Below are 15,022 nucleotides of genomic sequence, written 5' to 3' on the forward strand. Positions count from 1 at the left end.
CTTAGTCTACCGAGTACAAAAACTAATTAATCAATTACCATTCATATCAGAACTAGATTAAAATGTGATATTAATGGAAAAATATTTTATTTATATAATAAATTATTCATTGTCACTTCTTTTTCTCTTTCTAATAAAATGGCTTATGGTGTTGGTCTTCAGCCCATGAATAAACAATTCAAAAATGGGTGATGTCAGTTAAAACACTTTGCTTTTGTGCTTTGGGAACACTGTATTTTAGTTGTAGACTTCTACATAAAAGTGTTCTTTATTACAAATTAACTTACACATTGATAATTGTTTTAAGTTGAAAATGAAAGGTTTTGTTTAAAAGTAACATGGCATTTTAATAATTTTAAACATCTGTTAAAACATCTTAACAGAATTCTTAAAACTAGTAATTAAAAAAATACAGAAAAATTTCCCTTTATTTCTACTAATCTCTTTCCTCCCAGACAACAGTGACAAGCCAACTGGTTAATACCATGAAAAAAAGCTGTGAAAACAAAATGCACCACACATTTGTTAGACAATTTTTGGTGACTAAACAGTGGATCTTTGAGCTCTAGAGACTGCCATTGTTTATTTTTTATTGAACTCACTTCATCCATATCAAACATTTTTTTTTTCCCCCAAACATTTCATCTCAGACAAACATAACTTGGCTGAATTGAACTAATTTGGGAAATGTTGTTGCCTTTGATCAGCCATTCCTCCATAGTCATGGCAAGCAGCTTGCAGAACAAGGTAATTCCATTTCAGTGTATTTAGATAATTTAAAAAATCCTTTTTTTCCCGCTGTTTCAGAATGTAAAAACCATCCACAAAAACCCCATCAAAACTGAAGTTTTAAAATGGTACCGTTGCTTGGGCTTACAAATGAAGATTTCTCCAGTTTTATTAAGTATCAATCTCTGTGTTAAATACATCTCCTAGATGTAGAGGGAGAACCAGCTAGGATTATAGATCAAATGTTAGTACTATATGCATTTGTTAGTCTCTACAAAACAATCTTGGGTGTACGCTTCATAAACTGTATTGTGCTAAAATGGTAAATATAAACTTGGCCTCTTGTCTGCTATACTGATTTTGAGTAAACTTGTTTGTTAAAGAGTATTGCTCATTTTTAATGTGACAGCTATAAGCCTCACCAAGGGATCAGCCTTATTATGCCAGAAACAACCAAATATAGTCTACAAGCAATGCTATGAAGGAGTGTAATTTGACAAGGAAATACAAGGGCATAAAGAAGTAAACAGGAAAAAGGTCACAGACAGGGTGACTAGTATGAATATGTTTGTAAAAATGAAAAGCCTCTGTGTGTCTTTCTCCTTTTATTCACATGGTCTTTTATAGTCAATGGGATGCAATGAAAGTGCAGAGCCTAGCTTACATAGAAGCTGCTTGCAAAAATACATAGCAGGAGTATTGCTATACATACAATACATACAATATGACTCAGGGCTGAGGCTAGTTAGCAGCCTTCTCCTTCAAAGGGTGATATATTGTCAGAACCATTAAAATTAGTTGTTAGACCAATGAGTGGACAACATCAAATAATCCTTTAAGCTAGTTATCATTATATGATAAAGTGTTTCAGGTTCAATTCTAACATATTTTTATGCCTAACAAAATCTAGTATCTACAGAATTCAAAACTGATCTGTACTTTTGAAAGAAGCAGTAGTCAACTAGCAGTCATTGTGCTCAATTTCAAGACAAGAGATGTTCTTTTTCTTCTTATGTGAACCAACAGATTCAGCTGGAGCCTGGAGCTTCACATTTCATTTTCCTTGTAAATGATTGCTGCTTTAAACCATTGGTTATGGTTTATTTATAGAATAATACATAGTTCACAATTAAATGCCAAGCTATAATTGAATCAAAGGATTCTGCTGATGCCTCGACTCACAAGGGTGCAGCTCAAGAGCTTTATAAAGGACAGCAGAATCTGAGTCTAAATTACAGCCCCCAGTATTCAGTCTGGGATCACGCATTATAATGCGTAATAGGGCTAAAAGGATTATTATAATACTGCAATAAATAAAAAGAAAATGTATCAAACAGCAGAATTCTGAATGCTTGCAGAGGCTTTCAGTTTATGATGTGGGAGGCTAGAGATTATACTGCATGAGAAATAAGGCTAGAGGAAAAGTATTTCATAAACACATTTATGTTCTTAAAAAAATATTCTGAAGTTATTCTTAAATAAAAGGAAAATATATGTTTCATAGTTTAATGCACAGTAACTTCATAATGTTCTGCTACATGGTTAGAACTGGTTGATTCCAGATGCCACATAGCTATTTTCTGGCATAATAAGACAATAATTATGCTATAGAAGGAAAATATTAATTCACATATCTTTGATGATTTTTTGAATAAGCTTACAAACATTAAAATGTTAAATTTAGTTAACCAGTGTGAGAATAATACAAAAATCTTGTATTTTTTCTAGTACAAAAAAGTCATATCACAAAAATGATTCACAGATCCAATTCACAAAGACAACATTCTTTTATTCATGAAAGAAACCTGACTGATAAAGCATACATTTTTAGGCTAAAATGAAGATTATTTTTTACATAGACACTTTGTTTTGGTTTAGAATGCATTTTGTTAAAAATAAGTAATAATAAACCCTTTACACTTTTTTCCATACTGTCTGCTAATGTCTGGTGTATCTGTTGGGCTGTAAGAAAGGACACCAATCAATAGTTTGTTATGTAGACATTTTATCTATCAGATGTTTACCCTGGTTCCTCACACCAGGCTGTAATTAGTCCAGCAATTCCCTAATGTGGCCACAGTAACTTTGCACAACTGATGATGCTGTGGAAGCTCATCGTGTGCCTTCCAAAGTGTTTTTGCATTTTCCTCTGATCCTCTCCAGTGTGAGAGATAAAATAGCAGACTATAAAGGCATTGGTCAGACCTCAGGATGGAATTCCTCTGTGGATTTAGGGTACAGTTCTTTACAGATTTTACTGGAATTGCAAGTATTTGAGAGATAATTAGACACTTTGAACTTTGTCAGATGTATGTTTACGGAACAGCTCCTTGGGAAACAGTGGGGAAAAGTTGGTAGCTTGTTTTCTGATAACCACCAATCTAAAATTTATATGGGAAATCACAGATGTGCAAAGTCTTACTTACCACATAGAGGAATATAATGATTTTTAATATGAAGTTCAGCAAAGTCTGCTTTACACTGGCATTTTTTTCCTACAAAGCATTTAGTACTGAATTGAATTCCAGTTCCGAATAATACCTAATATAGTCATCATAACTTTTCTTGGGTTTCCATTCTGATAATCCAACTGAGGTCATAGGACATTATTTCCAAAACTACCTTTTCAATAAGTTGTAGTAAATACTTAAGAAGTCACGCAATAAACTCACAGTGTTGGTATAGACAAAACTGCCTGATGAATCTACAGATTAAATACTTGTACAAGGCAGCACAGAGATGAACGATACTAAACAAAGACATTATAGATACAACCATTGCTTCAGGGATCATGAGGGATTGATAAAAGGTAACAGTCTGTCTGTTGGTTTGGTTGGGTTTTTTTCTTTTCTTTTTCATTTTCATTTGAGTATTATATTTTCCCTCTGGCAATGTCATGAAGGGAAAGAACAAAGAAATACATTCTAGATGAAAAATTTATGTTAATAAATATAGGAAACATACTAGATTGGGCCAGCTAGGGATTTAGGGAGGGGAAACAGGAAAGGTTACAGGAAGCTGTAGCCCCTTGCAATGAAAATACCCATAGAAAGGACAACGGTGAGGGAGGATGATATTTACTATTAAAAGAGGATTAGATTGTCCTTACTGCTATCTCAACGGCTTTAGGAAAGAGTAACAAAGACTTCATATTTAGAGAGGTGGTAAGTAAAGATGAAAGATTGTGGGAAGAGCTGGCTTTCAGAAAAACTCAGAAATAAATGGGGCATGTGGTATAAAAGTATTTGAGGCTCTGAATTAGGAAAATATTGTGCTTTAATTATGCTGGACAGATACTTGCATCAACAGAAAAATGTTGTCAAATTAAGCCTTTGATGCAGTATATTGGCCAAAAATGTTCCTGTCTGCATTGTAATGCAAAGAGTGTGCATTGCAGGGGATTATCTGTCACAGATGTGAATGCTGGTTTTGTTTGTTGTTGCTTATTTGAATAGTTTGTAAAGTATCTGGGAACATTTGGTAGAAAATACAAAATACAAACCCAAAAGGCAAAAAATTTCTAAAGAGCTCCATTGTCAATTAGATATTTATATTAAACAACCGTTTTTTCCAAAAATGCTGTAACCTGGCAAGTCCCACTGAGAACAATTTGAAAATCTATCCATTTCTCCAAAGTGCCTAATAGAAATCCAAGAGCCTTTGATACCCTTGCACAAGTTTTTTTAATGTTATATCATTTTAAGGATTGAAGATGAAAGGACTTTCATACCAGTAATCTTTCATGCTTTTCTGCAATACATGGATTGCCAACCAGACCAGTGACCTAATTTAAAATCATTTTCATGAGTTTGCAAATGTTTACACATGAAGAATCTATACCAAAATTTTTTTGTGTCGAGCTGATCACTGAAACAAGACACTGATGAAACGGTATAGTGAACATACCATTGAAGTACTCTGCCTCTCTTACCGAGATAGTAACAGTTCAAGGAGATAAACCACATGTAGAGAAAATTTGTTAAACCTCTTCATCTTGGTTTAATGAAGTATTAATCCAAATTAATCCAAACTTCTCTCTCTTAGTTTGTCAGATTCATCCAAAGTAATTTTTTACCACTATCACTTAGCTGTCTCTGTTCCACAGATATGCTGAAGTACTGGGTAGCTTTTTCCTTGACTCTTAGATTAAAAATAATTCTTATCTATATTCATTTAACTAACTTTCAGTGTGAATGAAACTTAGTGATTCAAATATTTGCAAAAAGCAAATAAGTATTAATAATTGAGCAAGCTAAACCAAAATTACTTTAACGTAGGCAAACGCAGAACACTTCTTGTGATGTTTACACTGCGGCTGAATAAACTATCCTTACATTGTTTGCGTTAAACTGGGCAGAGCTGTAGAACATTTGTCTACCATCTGAACTTACCTCCCCTTCTGTGGACTGTAAGTGCAGTTCTTTCCTACAGGTAGCCTTTAAGTCTCCTGCAGCTGCATTGACTTGCACTCCCCTGGGTGCTTCCATCACCAAAGATCTAGTAGGAGATTCAAGTCTGAAAGACAAAAACAATTACTGAGAAAAAATGCACTGAATCAAACCACCAAAAAGCACCCAGCCCCAAAACCCACAATGCATGTAGACATAAATGTATTTTGAAAGGTAAAGAAGTAAAAATGAGTTATATGTGTGATTCTCTCACTATTCTTTATGGCCCGGAGAAAGAAAAAAATTAAGTATGTGTTTAAATCTATTCCTATTTAAGACAGCATTTAAGCATATACTGATATAAGCTTGTCTGCTTAGTGATGCTTTCTGGCATCAGTACCTAATTTACTTGACTGTAGTAATACTGAAATATAGGTACTTAGGAATCCATACATCTCTGTAAGTGCTTCTGTAATGACAAGTTAATAAAAAAAGTCTGCTTAGTGACCGATGACAAATGCTCAACTACATAAAAAGAAAACAGAACACTTAAAAAGTTTGAAATAATGATGTAAAACTAGATTAGAATGACTTTGCCTTCACAGGCTCATTCATATTTTCGGTAGGTGTAGCAGCATTAGGTATGAAGAAGAAAGGAAAAGAAAATCTGTTATGTCTCTATTATTGTGGGTTTTTTGCATGCTTTTTCTGTTCTGCAAAATACTCATTATGCTCTTTAACCCTGTTATAATATAGCTAAGACACATATCACTGGGTCTTGGTATCTTTCCTCAAAGCAACTATTGTTGTCCTACTGTCGGTCTTTCCATTTCTCTCTACCCTATACTCAAGATCCTCTGTCAACCTTAATGCAGAACTGTGATACTTAGCTATGTTACCTCACAGTATTGTACAGGTTTCTCTTGAAAGGGAAGTACTAATGCAAGGATTTCATAGAAGTTGTGCTCACACACTGAATAGGAAAGATGATGGGATGAAAACTGTATTGAACTAGGAAATAAACATTTGGATTCCAGTTGTGTTCAGCTGTAGACTTATTGCATAGCCCCATTAAGAGGGAGACAAAACTTTTAATCTATTTATATCCCAATAACATAATGACAGAACACAGTTCCACTTTACCTGAACAAAGGCTTTTTGTAAGATGAAATATATTAATGATAGAAATGTCTAGAATGAGTAGCTTGAAGAAAACATTGTATTTCCCTCTTCAGCAAATTGTATTTTGAGTGTTAGGTCACAACCATCCAAAAATATAATGAGGTACTAGATGTATAAAGGAAAGAATAGTATGACAAAGAATTTGTTACAGAAAAGCCAAATTAAAAATCTATCAAGCAATGGAACAAGAGAATTTCATTGTATTTCACCTATTGAATTTTTTAAGTGTACAGAATAGTGATGGATTATAATTTTGAAACCAAAATGTCACATTTGCATGCAAAGTAAGTCACTGAGATGGTGTCTGTGAAATATTTCTGTTTGTAACATGTCACCGACACTCAATAGGGAAAGGAAAAAAGGAAAAAAAAGGAAAGCAATTATTTGGCAACAAAAAATGAAAGTATTAAAAGCAGGTGTCCAGATAGAGGAAAACACTATTTGTAGCTACCTATACAAAAAAAAAAAAACATACAGGGGATACATATAAGTAGGAGCAGTAGAAAAATCTATATTTCTGTTAGTGCTAAGCCATTTTCTTTCATTTTCTTGACACTCTATAAGGAGAAGTTAATAGAAGGTTCTGCAGTTCTTCATACCAGGGAAGAATCTAAATATAATGAATTATTTAATCATGTACATCAGTGTTTTTCAGGTGGGGGTTTGTGAACTTCTGATGGCTATAAGACAGCAGAAAAAGAGCTTCAAAAACCTTTTAGCAACCATATAAACCATAAAGTTTAGAAATTAGGTTTTTGAAAGTACTCTGTTGCCTTAATGAGGTTTTACCTTGAATTTAAAAGGAAACTGAACTGTATAAACGTTAAATGATTGGATACTTCCATTCCACATTTTTCAGCAGCATATTTTTGTGATTTATAACCTACTTTCCAGGAATATTAACATTTCTCAGTGGTTTCAGCTGCCATTTCGTAATCATGAAGACAAAAGTGCTCTTAACTACATTTATTGCATTGAATTGATGGGTATTAGCAAAGTCACAAATATTTCTAGCTTCATAACATCAAAACCACTCTCAGACCTGACTGAAATTTTTCAGCAGGTGGACAATAAAAATCTGTTTAGGAATATCTTTCAAGACATTATGATTTTGTTTGAAGAATAAACTTTTTTTTTTCCCAAAACACATGACAGTGTATACCTCAGAGCTGTTTTGTGTAGTTTCATCATGGTTTTTCATGAACTACATTAACATAAATGACTTACAGTTTGTCTAAAATGAAGACATTTGGGCAATTAATTTCTGAACGTGAAAAGAAGTTGTTAATATCAGCCTTCTACACACTGTAGAGAATAAATTTCTTTTTCAGACAATAGATTTTTTTTAGCAGTTTCCTGAAATCAAATAATGTGGTAGAAATGTCAATGAATGGCTGATGATCAGCAGCGTAGTTTTTAAAACACCACCCATCTATTAGTAAAATTGAATGCCTAAATCTGTTTTACAGTTACTAATTTACTTTTCTTATTATTATTCTTTGGATGATCTACATCTGAAAAGTGATTTAGCTGCACAATCTGCAGCATGCTACCAGAAACACAAAATCCTATACACATAGATTATTTCCTCAATGTTTTGAGATAAATTATGTTTGATATGCAGCTGCTCTATAATATTTTTCTTTGTCATATTTCTGAAAGTTTTAATCGCTACTATAAACTTATTGTAACACTCCACATTGTAATACTGATCCCTCCAAGCAAAAGTGCATTATTACAATAGCATATCAAGAATTTGCTTTCCTTTCAGATTTAGTGATGGCCTGTCACACTGGTATTTACACCTATGAGTGAATCCTATTCATATAATTTAATTTTTCTTTCCCAAACAACAAACAGCTAGGATGGAGAAGGTAACTACTGCTATTATTAGACAGAAACTACAACTCTGTAGGAAAGACAAAGAGGCTTTTAAAAAGAGGTTTTTAAATAATGTAATCTGTCAATTCGTTATATGTGATGCAGACAGATGAGCTATCCAGAGCAGAGAAAGGCTTTTTTCTTTTTAATTATCAATGCTTAATTTGTGAAAAAAGATAAATTTCAGAGGATCAAAGCTATATGAATTTGAGTTGAATTCATTAAAGAATTATTGCTAAAAAAGGAAACTTTTCAAATATCTTGAACATGTTCCTTTGAAGGTACTAAAATATTTCTCATCAGAAATGCAGAAACATTCATTTTTCATTTGGTATTTTCTGTTTACAAGCTGACCTAGATTGTATTAGAGAAAAATAATTTTTTAAATGAACCAAAGGGTTTCATTTTGGGTTTTAAGAAATAGTTTAGATTTACCTCTTGCATAACCCTCATACTCACATGGGATATAATTTATCTATGTTAATTTTGCTCTGTTGGCTAGCAGAAGGTATTTCTTAAAATAGAAGGAAATAGAAGATTTCCCTGTGCAGATGTGAATAATTTAGTTGCTTTGTGTCTATTTAAGCAGTGGATCCAACCCATGCTACTTAGTAAAACAACTGATATGAACCTCTACCAATTTGGAATTTGTATTCAAAACAGGGGATTAAAAAACATGCTGTCAGCTACAGATTGCACATGTAAAGAAGGTACTTGTTTCCCCTTTATTGACACCTTTACACCTGGGGGTCAGAAAGACTTAAATACTTCTAAGAATTTAACTTTTATATATGATGGTGTTGCCAACGTAGGTTTTTGTGGCTTTTTTCAGTTAGCATAGGAATCCTGTTATTTAAAAAAAAAACAACAAAACCAAACGTTTTGCAAATATAAAACCAATGGAAAATCTACACATTGACTTGGTAACCTTTTTGTAGACTTCTATAGATTAAAATAATTGTGACATCAATCTTGCTGCCTGTAGGTAGAGTTGTGGTGGACTGGGGCTGCAGAGAGGTAAGATACACAAAGAGGAGAAGGGAAGGCAAATGGATGTACCAAGCCTCTCTCTATCCCTCTTCCTACTTCTTCCTTGTAAACAAGCACTCCCAACCCCCAAAACCCATAGGACGCAGGGCCTTCTCTTCCACCAGTGAAACCATTTTGTTCCAAATTAGATTTAAGAATTTTCTTAAAAAATAATTTTGAAAATGTTGTTTTCCAGAAACCTCAAACAATTTTAAATATATATTATTTCAAATTCTCTTATTATGAAAAGAATAGCTGGCTGCCCTGACGCTCACAGAAACTGATTTCAAGAGTCCTCCAGTGAGACCAAGAGTCCTTAAAGGAGTCCACTGAACACTGATGGTGCTAGATAAAATTAGGGTTTCCATTCAGTCCATTTCCTGGAAGTCAGGCTGCAAACTCCAGTAGTATCCATAAAGAATAACCAGGGACTTTTATGATCATGGTGACAAAAAACCTGGAAGCCTTTTTTTAAGATATTGTTAACTATTCCAACAGAGGATTCTTGATTATCTACCTTTGACATTGCAGTGGGAATGCTATGAAAATAAAATTACTATTCACTCATTTCAGTTTCATTACTTATACTATTTACAAGATTATACATGCACCTTTTAACATATATATAAAAGTGACAAAAAAAGTCTTTTTGATACATTTACATGTATCAAAATGTGCACCTCTGCAAGATGCATATGACTCATTGCCAGAATAGTTATTTTTCTTGAAGTTTGTTGTATTCTGATGTTTTTAAGCAAATACTTATATTTTCAGGATGAAATAATTTTTTTAATTGAAATTCAAGGGTAAATGTGCAGGCCTCATGAATCCCTAATACTGTTCACTGATCATCAGCTATCCTTTATCAAAAAGCAAAATTCTCATAAGTTCACGTGAAGCTCTCTGATTTATGTGGGAACCTAACCTTTAAGGGAACAATTTGTTTCTCTATTTTGTGACATCACAACACGAGTCTTAAGTAAGAGAAAATTAAAGAAATGTTTTATGGAATAGGTAATAGCCTAAACAAGTAAATATTAACATGACTTTTTTTTTCCAATATCCAATTTTGCAACTTAAATAAATAATAAACTTAATAAGGAGGACAATAAACTTAAATAAGGAGGAAACTTTCTTGACTTAAATCAGAACAGTAGAATGGCATTCAGGATAGCATTTCATGTTATGTCCATGCTCGATATGTCACTGACTTTGGCATGTATCAGCATGCCCTTATTATAACTCCTGAAATTCTCATTAACCCAGAAATCACCTCATCAGGCTCAAATCTGAGTTCTAATTGCCCTGTACATGCCACTGGTTTCAGTTCAGTGGGTCTACATTATCATAGCGACACTTGAAACAACTGAATATTTTAATGTTATTTGACAGATGATAAATCAGACAAACAATTTTCCCACGTAGGGAAATAAAGGATCTCTTCTGAGAATATAAAAAATATTAGTTACTGAGGAGGAAAAGTAAGGAATAAAATGTCATTGAAGAGTTTTTCAGAAAAAGTGAAGAAGCATCAAGGAAAGGTAAGGAGTGCTGGAGAGAGAAAAAGTTTAAAGCAAGAGCTTGACAAAATAAGCAGGTGATGTGAGGAAGGTTAAAGAGAACTTAATGCATGGTCGTTTCTTAGAGTGGGTGAGGGCATAGCCAGAATAGCTAAAGACAGGGAAAATATCAAAATTAGAAATAATATTAAGAACCTAACAAACCAAAAACCTAACTGGAATCTCAGGTGGTAAAAACCCATGCATTCTAGAATGTCAAGTCCACTAAAACTCAAACCTTTGAAAAGCAAGACAATTAGAAGAAATGTAAGGTTTAGAATGGGAGCTTTCATTTCTTAGAGAAATATCACAACATGCTTGAAAGTCTAAACTTTCAGGCTGTGAGACAAAGATCTGCATACGAGACAATCCAAAATAGTCCCTTAAGGAGAGGTATGGGAAAAGGATTCCTCATAACCCTGACGTTTTAGAGCTACAAAACATTCTCCTTCCCATAATCTCCCTTACTTTTGTTCTGACCTGAAACACCTTCTACACATGCCCTGCCACTCCGCTAAAAATCCTTACTTAAAGTTTATTTTCTTTCCAGAAATAGCTCCATTACCTGAGCTATCTTTCAGAATTTATTTTCTTAAAATAGAAATCTATCTTGTCAGAAAGAGATTGAAGCAACATGCCCACAGATAATGCTCAAGTGGCTGTCGAGTAAGATCGGAACATAAAGTGCCTGGGGGCAGCTGAGGAGCCAAATGGGGCTCTTTGAACAACGGGAAGGAAACACGTGAGAACTGGTTGACATACAATCTTCTCAGTTTTGAAAACCATTAGCTTCCTGTGATTAGGAAGTGACAGTCCAGATGATGTGTAATCTTCTAATGATATTTTCAATATTGTTTCCCTAAAAGGCCTTAAGATGATATAAATGGATCTAGTTTAGCTGAGATAAACTGCGATGTGGTTTTGATCCACATCCTGAGGAAACTTCATCTCATGTGGAAAATTATTCTGCTGAAATTCCTTTGACAGGTCTGCAGATTAAGCATAGCAGAGAGCAGCTTGGGTCTGGAAGCAGTGTAACAGCCCTGCGGCGACCTCAGATGCAACAAGCCTTGCTGGAGGTGGGAGCACGCAGCAGGGTGCTATTGAGACCCTGAGCATCTCCCCCTGGGACTCCGAGCACCTCTGCTCTTCACAGCTGCTGTTAGACCTGAGCACGCTTCAGGTAAAGAAAGATCCTCAGCTGCCTTCACAATGATCTGCAGAGCAGAAAGTTGCCTTGTCTTTCATTAACTCAGCACAGTGCAAATGCTTTCTATTGCTCCAAGCTTAGGGCATTATTTTTACATTCAAAATCATGTTAGCCTAAGACAGCTATGCTTGGAGCCCATCCATGTGTTCCTGAAACCATGGCATGGAATAATCATAAAGCAAGCATAAACCAGTCACTGATAATAAAGAATTTTACTTGTCCCTGTTGTTCCTTTTGAAAGGTTATTCCAGAACTTCTCGCATCTGAGAGGCAGAATGCTAATTTCTTTCTAATATTTCATCCAATATTCACCATCATACTTTTGAGTTTCATGATATGCTTATTCCAGTGCTCAAGATCTTTGATTGCCAGTGCTTCCAAACATGTGTACCTCCTTCTAGCACAAAGAGAGTTATCAAAACTGGAAATAAGATCAATCCTGACGAAACTCTCCTTGCAATCTCCCTCCAGGCTGAACAATACATGCTTATTATAAACCACTTAAAATTTATTTAAATACACTCTTCTCTGTCTTGCCTTTTTATTTCTCATTAGATATAACACTATATCAAATACTTTACTTAAACCCCACATAGGAGATCTACCTCTTTTCTGTTTTCTAGAAGATCAGGTATCTTACAAAAGGAAAATATTTCTTTGGATTGGCACAATCTATCCACCTTCTATTTCATCCCATTTTTTACTTTTTTTCAAGCCCTTAATAATTCTTTTTGTTAATGAATCTTTTAAAATAATATTGTAAAGCATTGCATACTAATGAGTTCAGACTAAAGCGTATAATATACTAGATGACCATTTTTTCCATCCATTTCACTAGAAGTGCTACCTTTACCAAACCATCAATCCCACAGCGTCTGTTTTCCAGTTTGAAAGCTTTATTGTAAAATTTTCTATTTGACCTTATTTTCACATGTAGTTCTGTCACAGAGCAGGGATAAAGATTATCCAGCACCCTAAATTAACCACATGAAACTCAATGAATTTTGCTACCAATTCTGATAGCAATACTTTTTTCCTTCATATCTCAGTTCCTACTAGGGCCTTTTCCCTTCTCCAATGTCAAATATAATCATTGTCACTGAACACTAAGGCAAATTATTCTTTCAGTTTAAGAGCCATACCTAGTTAACTTGTGATCCTGTTGTGTTCTATCTGCATAGTAATTATAACTTTTATTACTGGCTTTCTTCTCTATTTCAATGTCTTTTTAATTTTTTTTTTAATTTTATATATATAAAAGCATATATATATATGTAAAAAAAGAAGCTTGACTTTTGGAAATTTTTCAAATTTTTACTACACCCATCTCTATTTTTGTATGAACATGTATGTTAAAAAAAATAAATCATATTTTCAACAGCTAGGGATAAGACTAAGCAAACAAAGTTCTGTCAATACACATGCCCAAACACTGAAATAACTATTTAAACACCAAACACAGATTCTGAAAACATAAATAGTAAGTATTTCCACTGTACTAAAAAAGAATACTGAGAAAGTAACTAGAACCTGACATCATTAAAACAGCATAGGAAGGAAGCTGGGTTTTTTTACTCTACTGCATCTTCTCCCTTTTGGTGAGGTTTGGTTTATTATTTAATTTCTGGGTAAAACAGATGAACAGAATCCCAGTGCTTTTGTTACTCTCAGCCTGGTCAGACGACTAAGAAGTTAATGTCAAAATTCCTTTCTGATGCTTCCTCTGGCTCCAGGCTTTTATAGAATAGATATTTTGCCCTACTAGTAAACCACCCCTTAAATGACGCAAAAGATGGCTCCTACAAACCATCAGGCAACTCTGAATGAAACAGACCCCTTGAGCAAGATCTGTGTATTTTTAATTCTTATCAGAGGTAAAGTGGGATCCTACTAGCTTGGGTGGTTCCTTGCTGCTTGATCAATTTTCATCTCATTATGCCCAGCATTTGCTTGCAGGATTAGCTGATAGTGGTATGTGAGGTTTGACATAGAAGAGAAAAAAAAACTATTAAATTTGATCCCCAGAGAACAACAACAAATTAATTTACCCCCTTATTAAGGAGGTTATTGAGGGCAAAGCTATCTGCATTTAACTACTGTCTGCCTCTTTTGTGCATGGATATTACCTATTAGTGCACCATGTTTTAATGCACTATTAGCCTAAAACCAATATTTGGGGACCTATTATATTGGCAGTTTGGTTTTCCTAACTGTGTTCCTCAGAGAAAAAGTAGTGAAATATGAAGATTAAATTATTAAGATATAATTCATTATCTTGATTCTAAGGCATGATTCTTTATGCTGCTTATCCCAGCTAATGAAAGTCAGATTTAATTAGGTTTTGGGATTTGACACAAAAGGGCTTACCAGCTTCCACAAAGGATTGTAGAAAAATGTTTTTTGAAAGCAAACCCTCGCTAGCTATTATTTGAAAATGTAAGACAGGAGAAAGATGTGACCAAAGTGGTTGGGCAAATAGGAAGGAATTACTTTAAATTTCAACTTAATTTTATTTTTACAAAACACATTTTTAATAGCAAATATTACAGATGTTTCTCTGCCTGAAGACCTCATAATCTGGATATAGAACAAAGAGTGGCTGAGGCAAAGTTTAGGTATGTGAAGCTATTATGAATCTGACTTTTTGCCTCCCTGCGCAGAATAGATTGAGCCAAAATCCCAGGAATTTTGGGGTAAACACTGTGAGCCTTGTGGGTATCAAAACCTTAGTCCAAATATTATAGTTTAGTTTTATTCCCAGTAATCAAGGTGGTCAGAATTCCACTTTTTAAATTCAGTAGTGAATTCTTTTGCATATCCAAGGTTATGAATAGTTTTCCTGCATCTTTTTTTGAGGGAAAAAAAAAAGGGTATTATTTAAATATACTCATATCTTGATGTCTGACATTTATTACTTGACCACAAATACATGTTACAACATGAAAAATATGGCATCATTTATATTTTAATTAACAATCTATTGTAAATTCTTTTATTTTTCAGACCTGTATACAAGTATTCTCATAGCCTAATATATTTGCATT

At 34.0% G+C, this 15,022-nt stretch overlaps 1 protein-coding gene across 4 annotated transcripts in view; it reads right to left on the reverse strand.

The window, feature by feature from the left end:
* SGCZ (sarcoglycan zeta) overlaps positions 1 to 15,022 on the reverse strand; it is a 530,884-nt gene that overhangs the window by 6,633 nt on the left and 509,229 nt on the right. For all 4 annotated transcript variants that reach the window (XM_030023778.1, XM_030023769.1, XM_030023788.1 and 1 more), the window contains exon 7: positions 5,121 to 5,244. In XM_030023778.1, coding sequence (XP_029879638.1) covers positions 5,121 to 5,244 — 124 coding nt within the window. The remainder of the gene's footprint in view (positions 1 to 5,120; positions 5,245 to 15,022) is intronic.

The sequence above is a fragment of the Aquila chrysaetos genome, chromosome 1 (assembly GCF_900496995.4).
Source record: "Aquila chrysaetos chrysaetos chromosome 1, bAquChr1.4, whole genome shotgun sequence".
In the NCBI taxonomy this organism is placed as follows: domain Eukaryota; kingdom Metazoa; phylum Chordata; class Aves; order Accipitriformes; family Accipitridae; genus Aquila; species Aquila chrysaetos.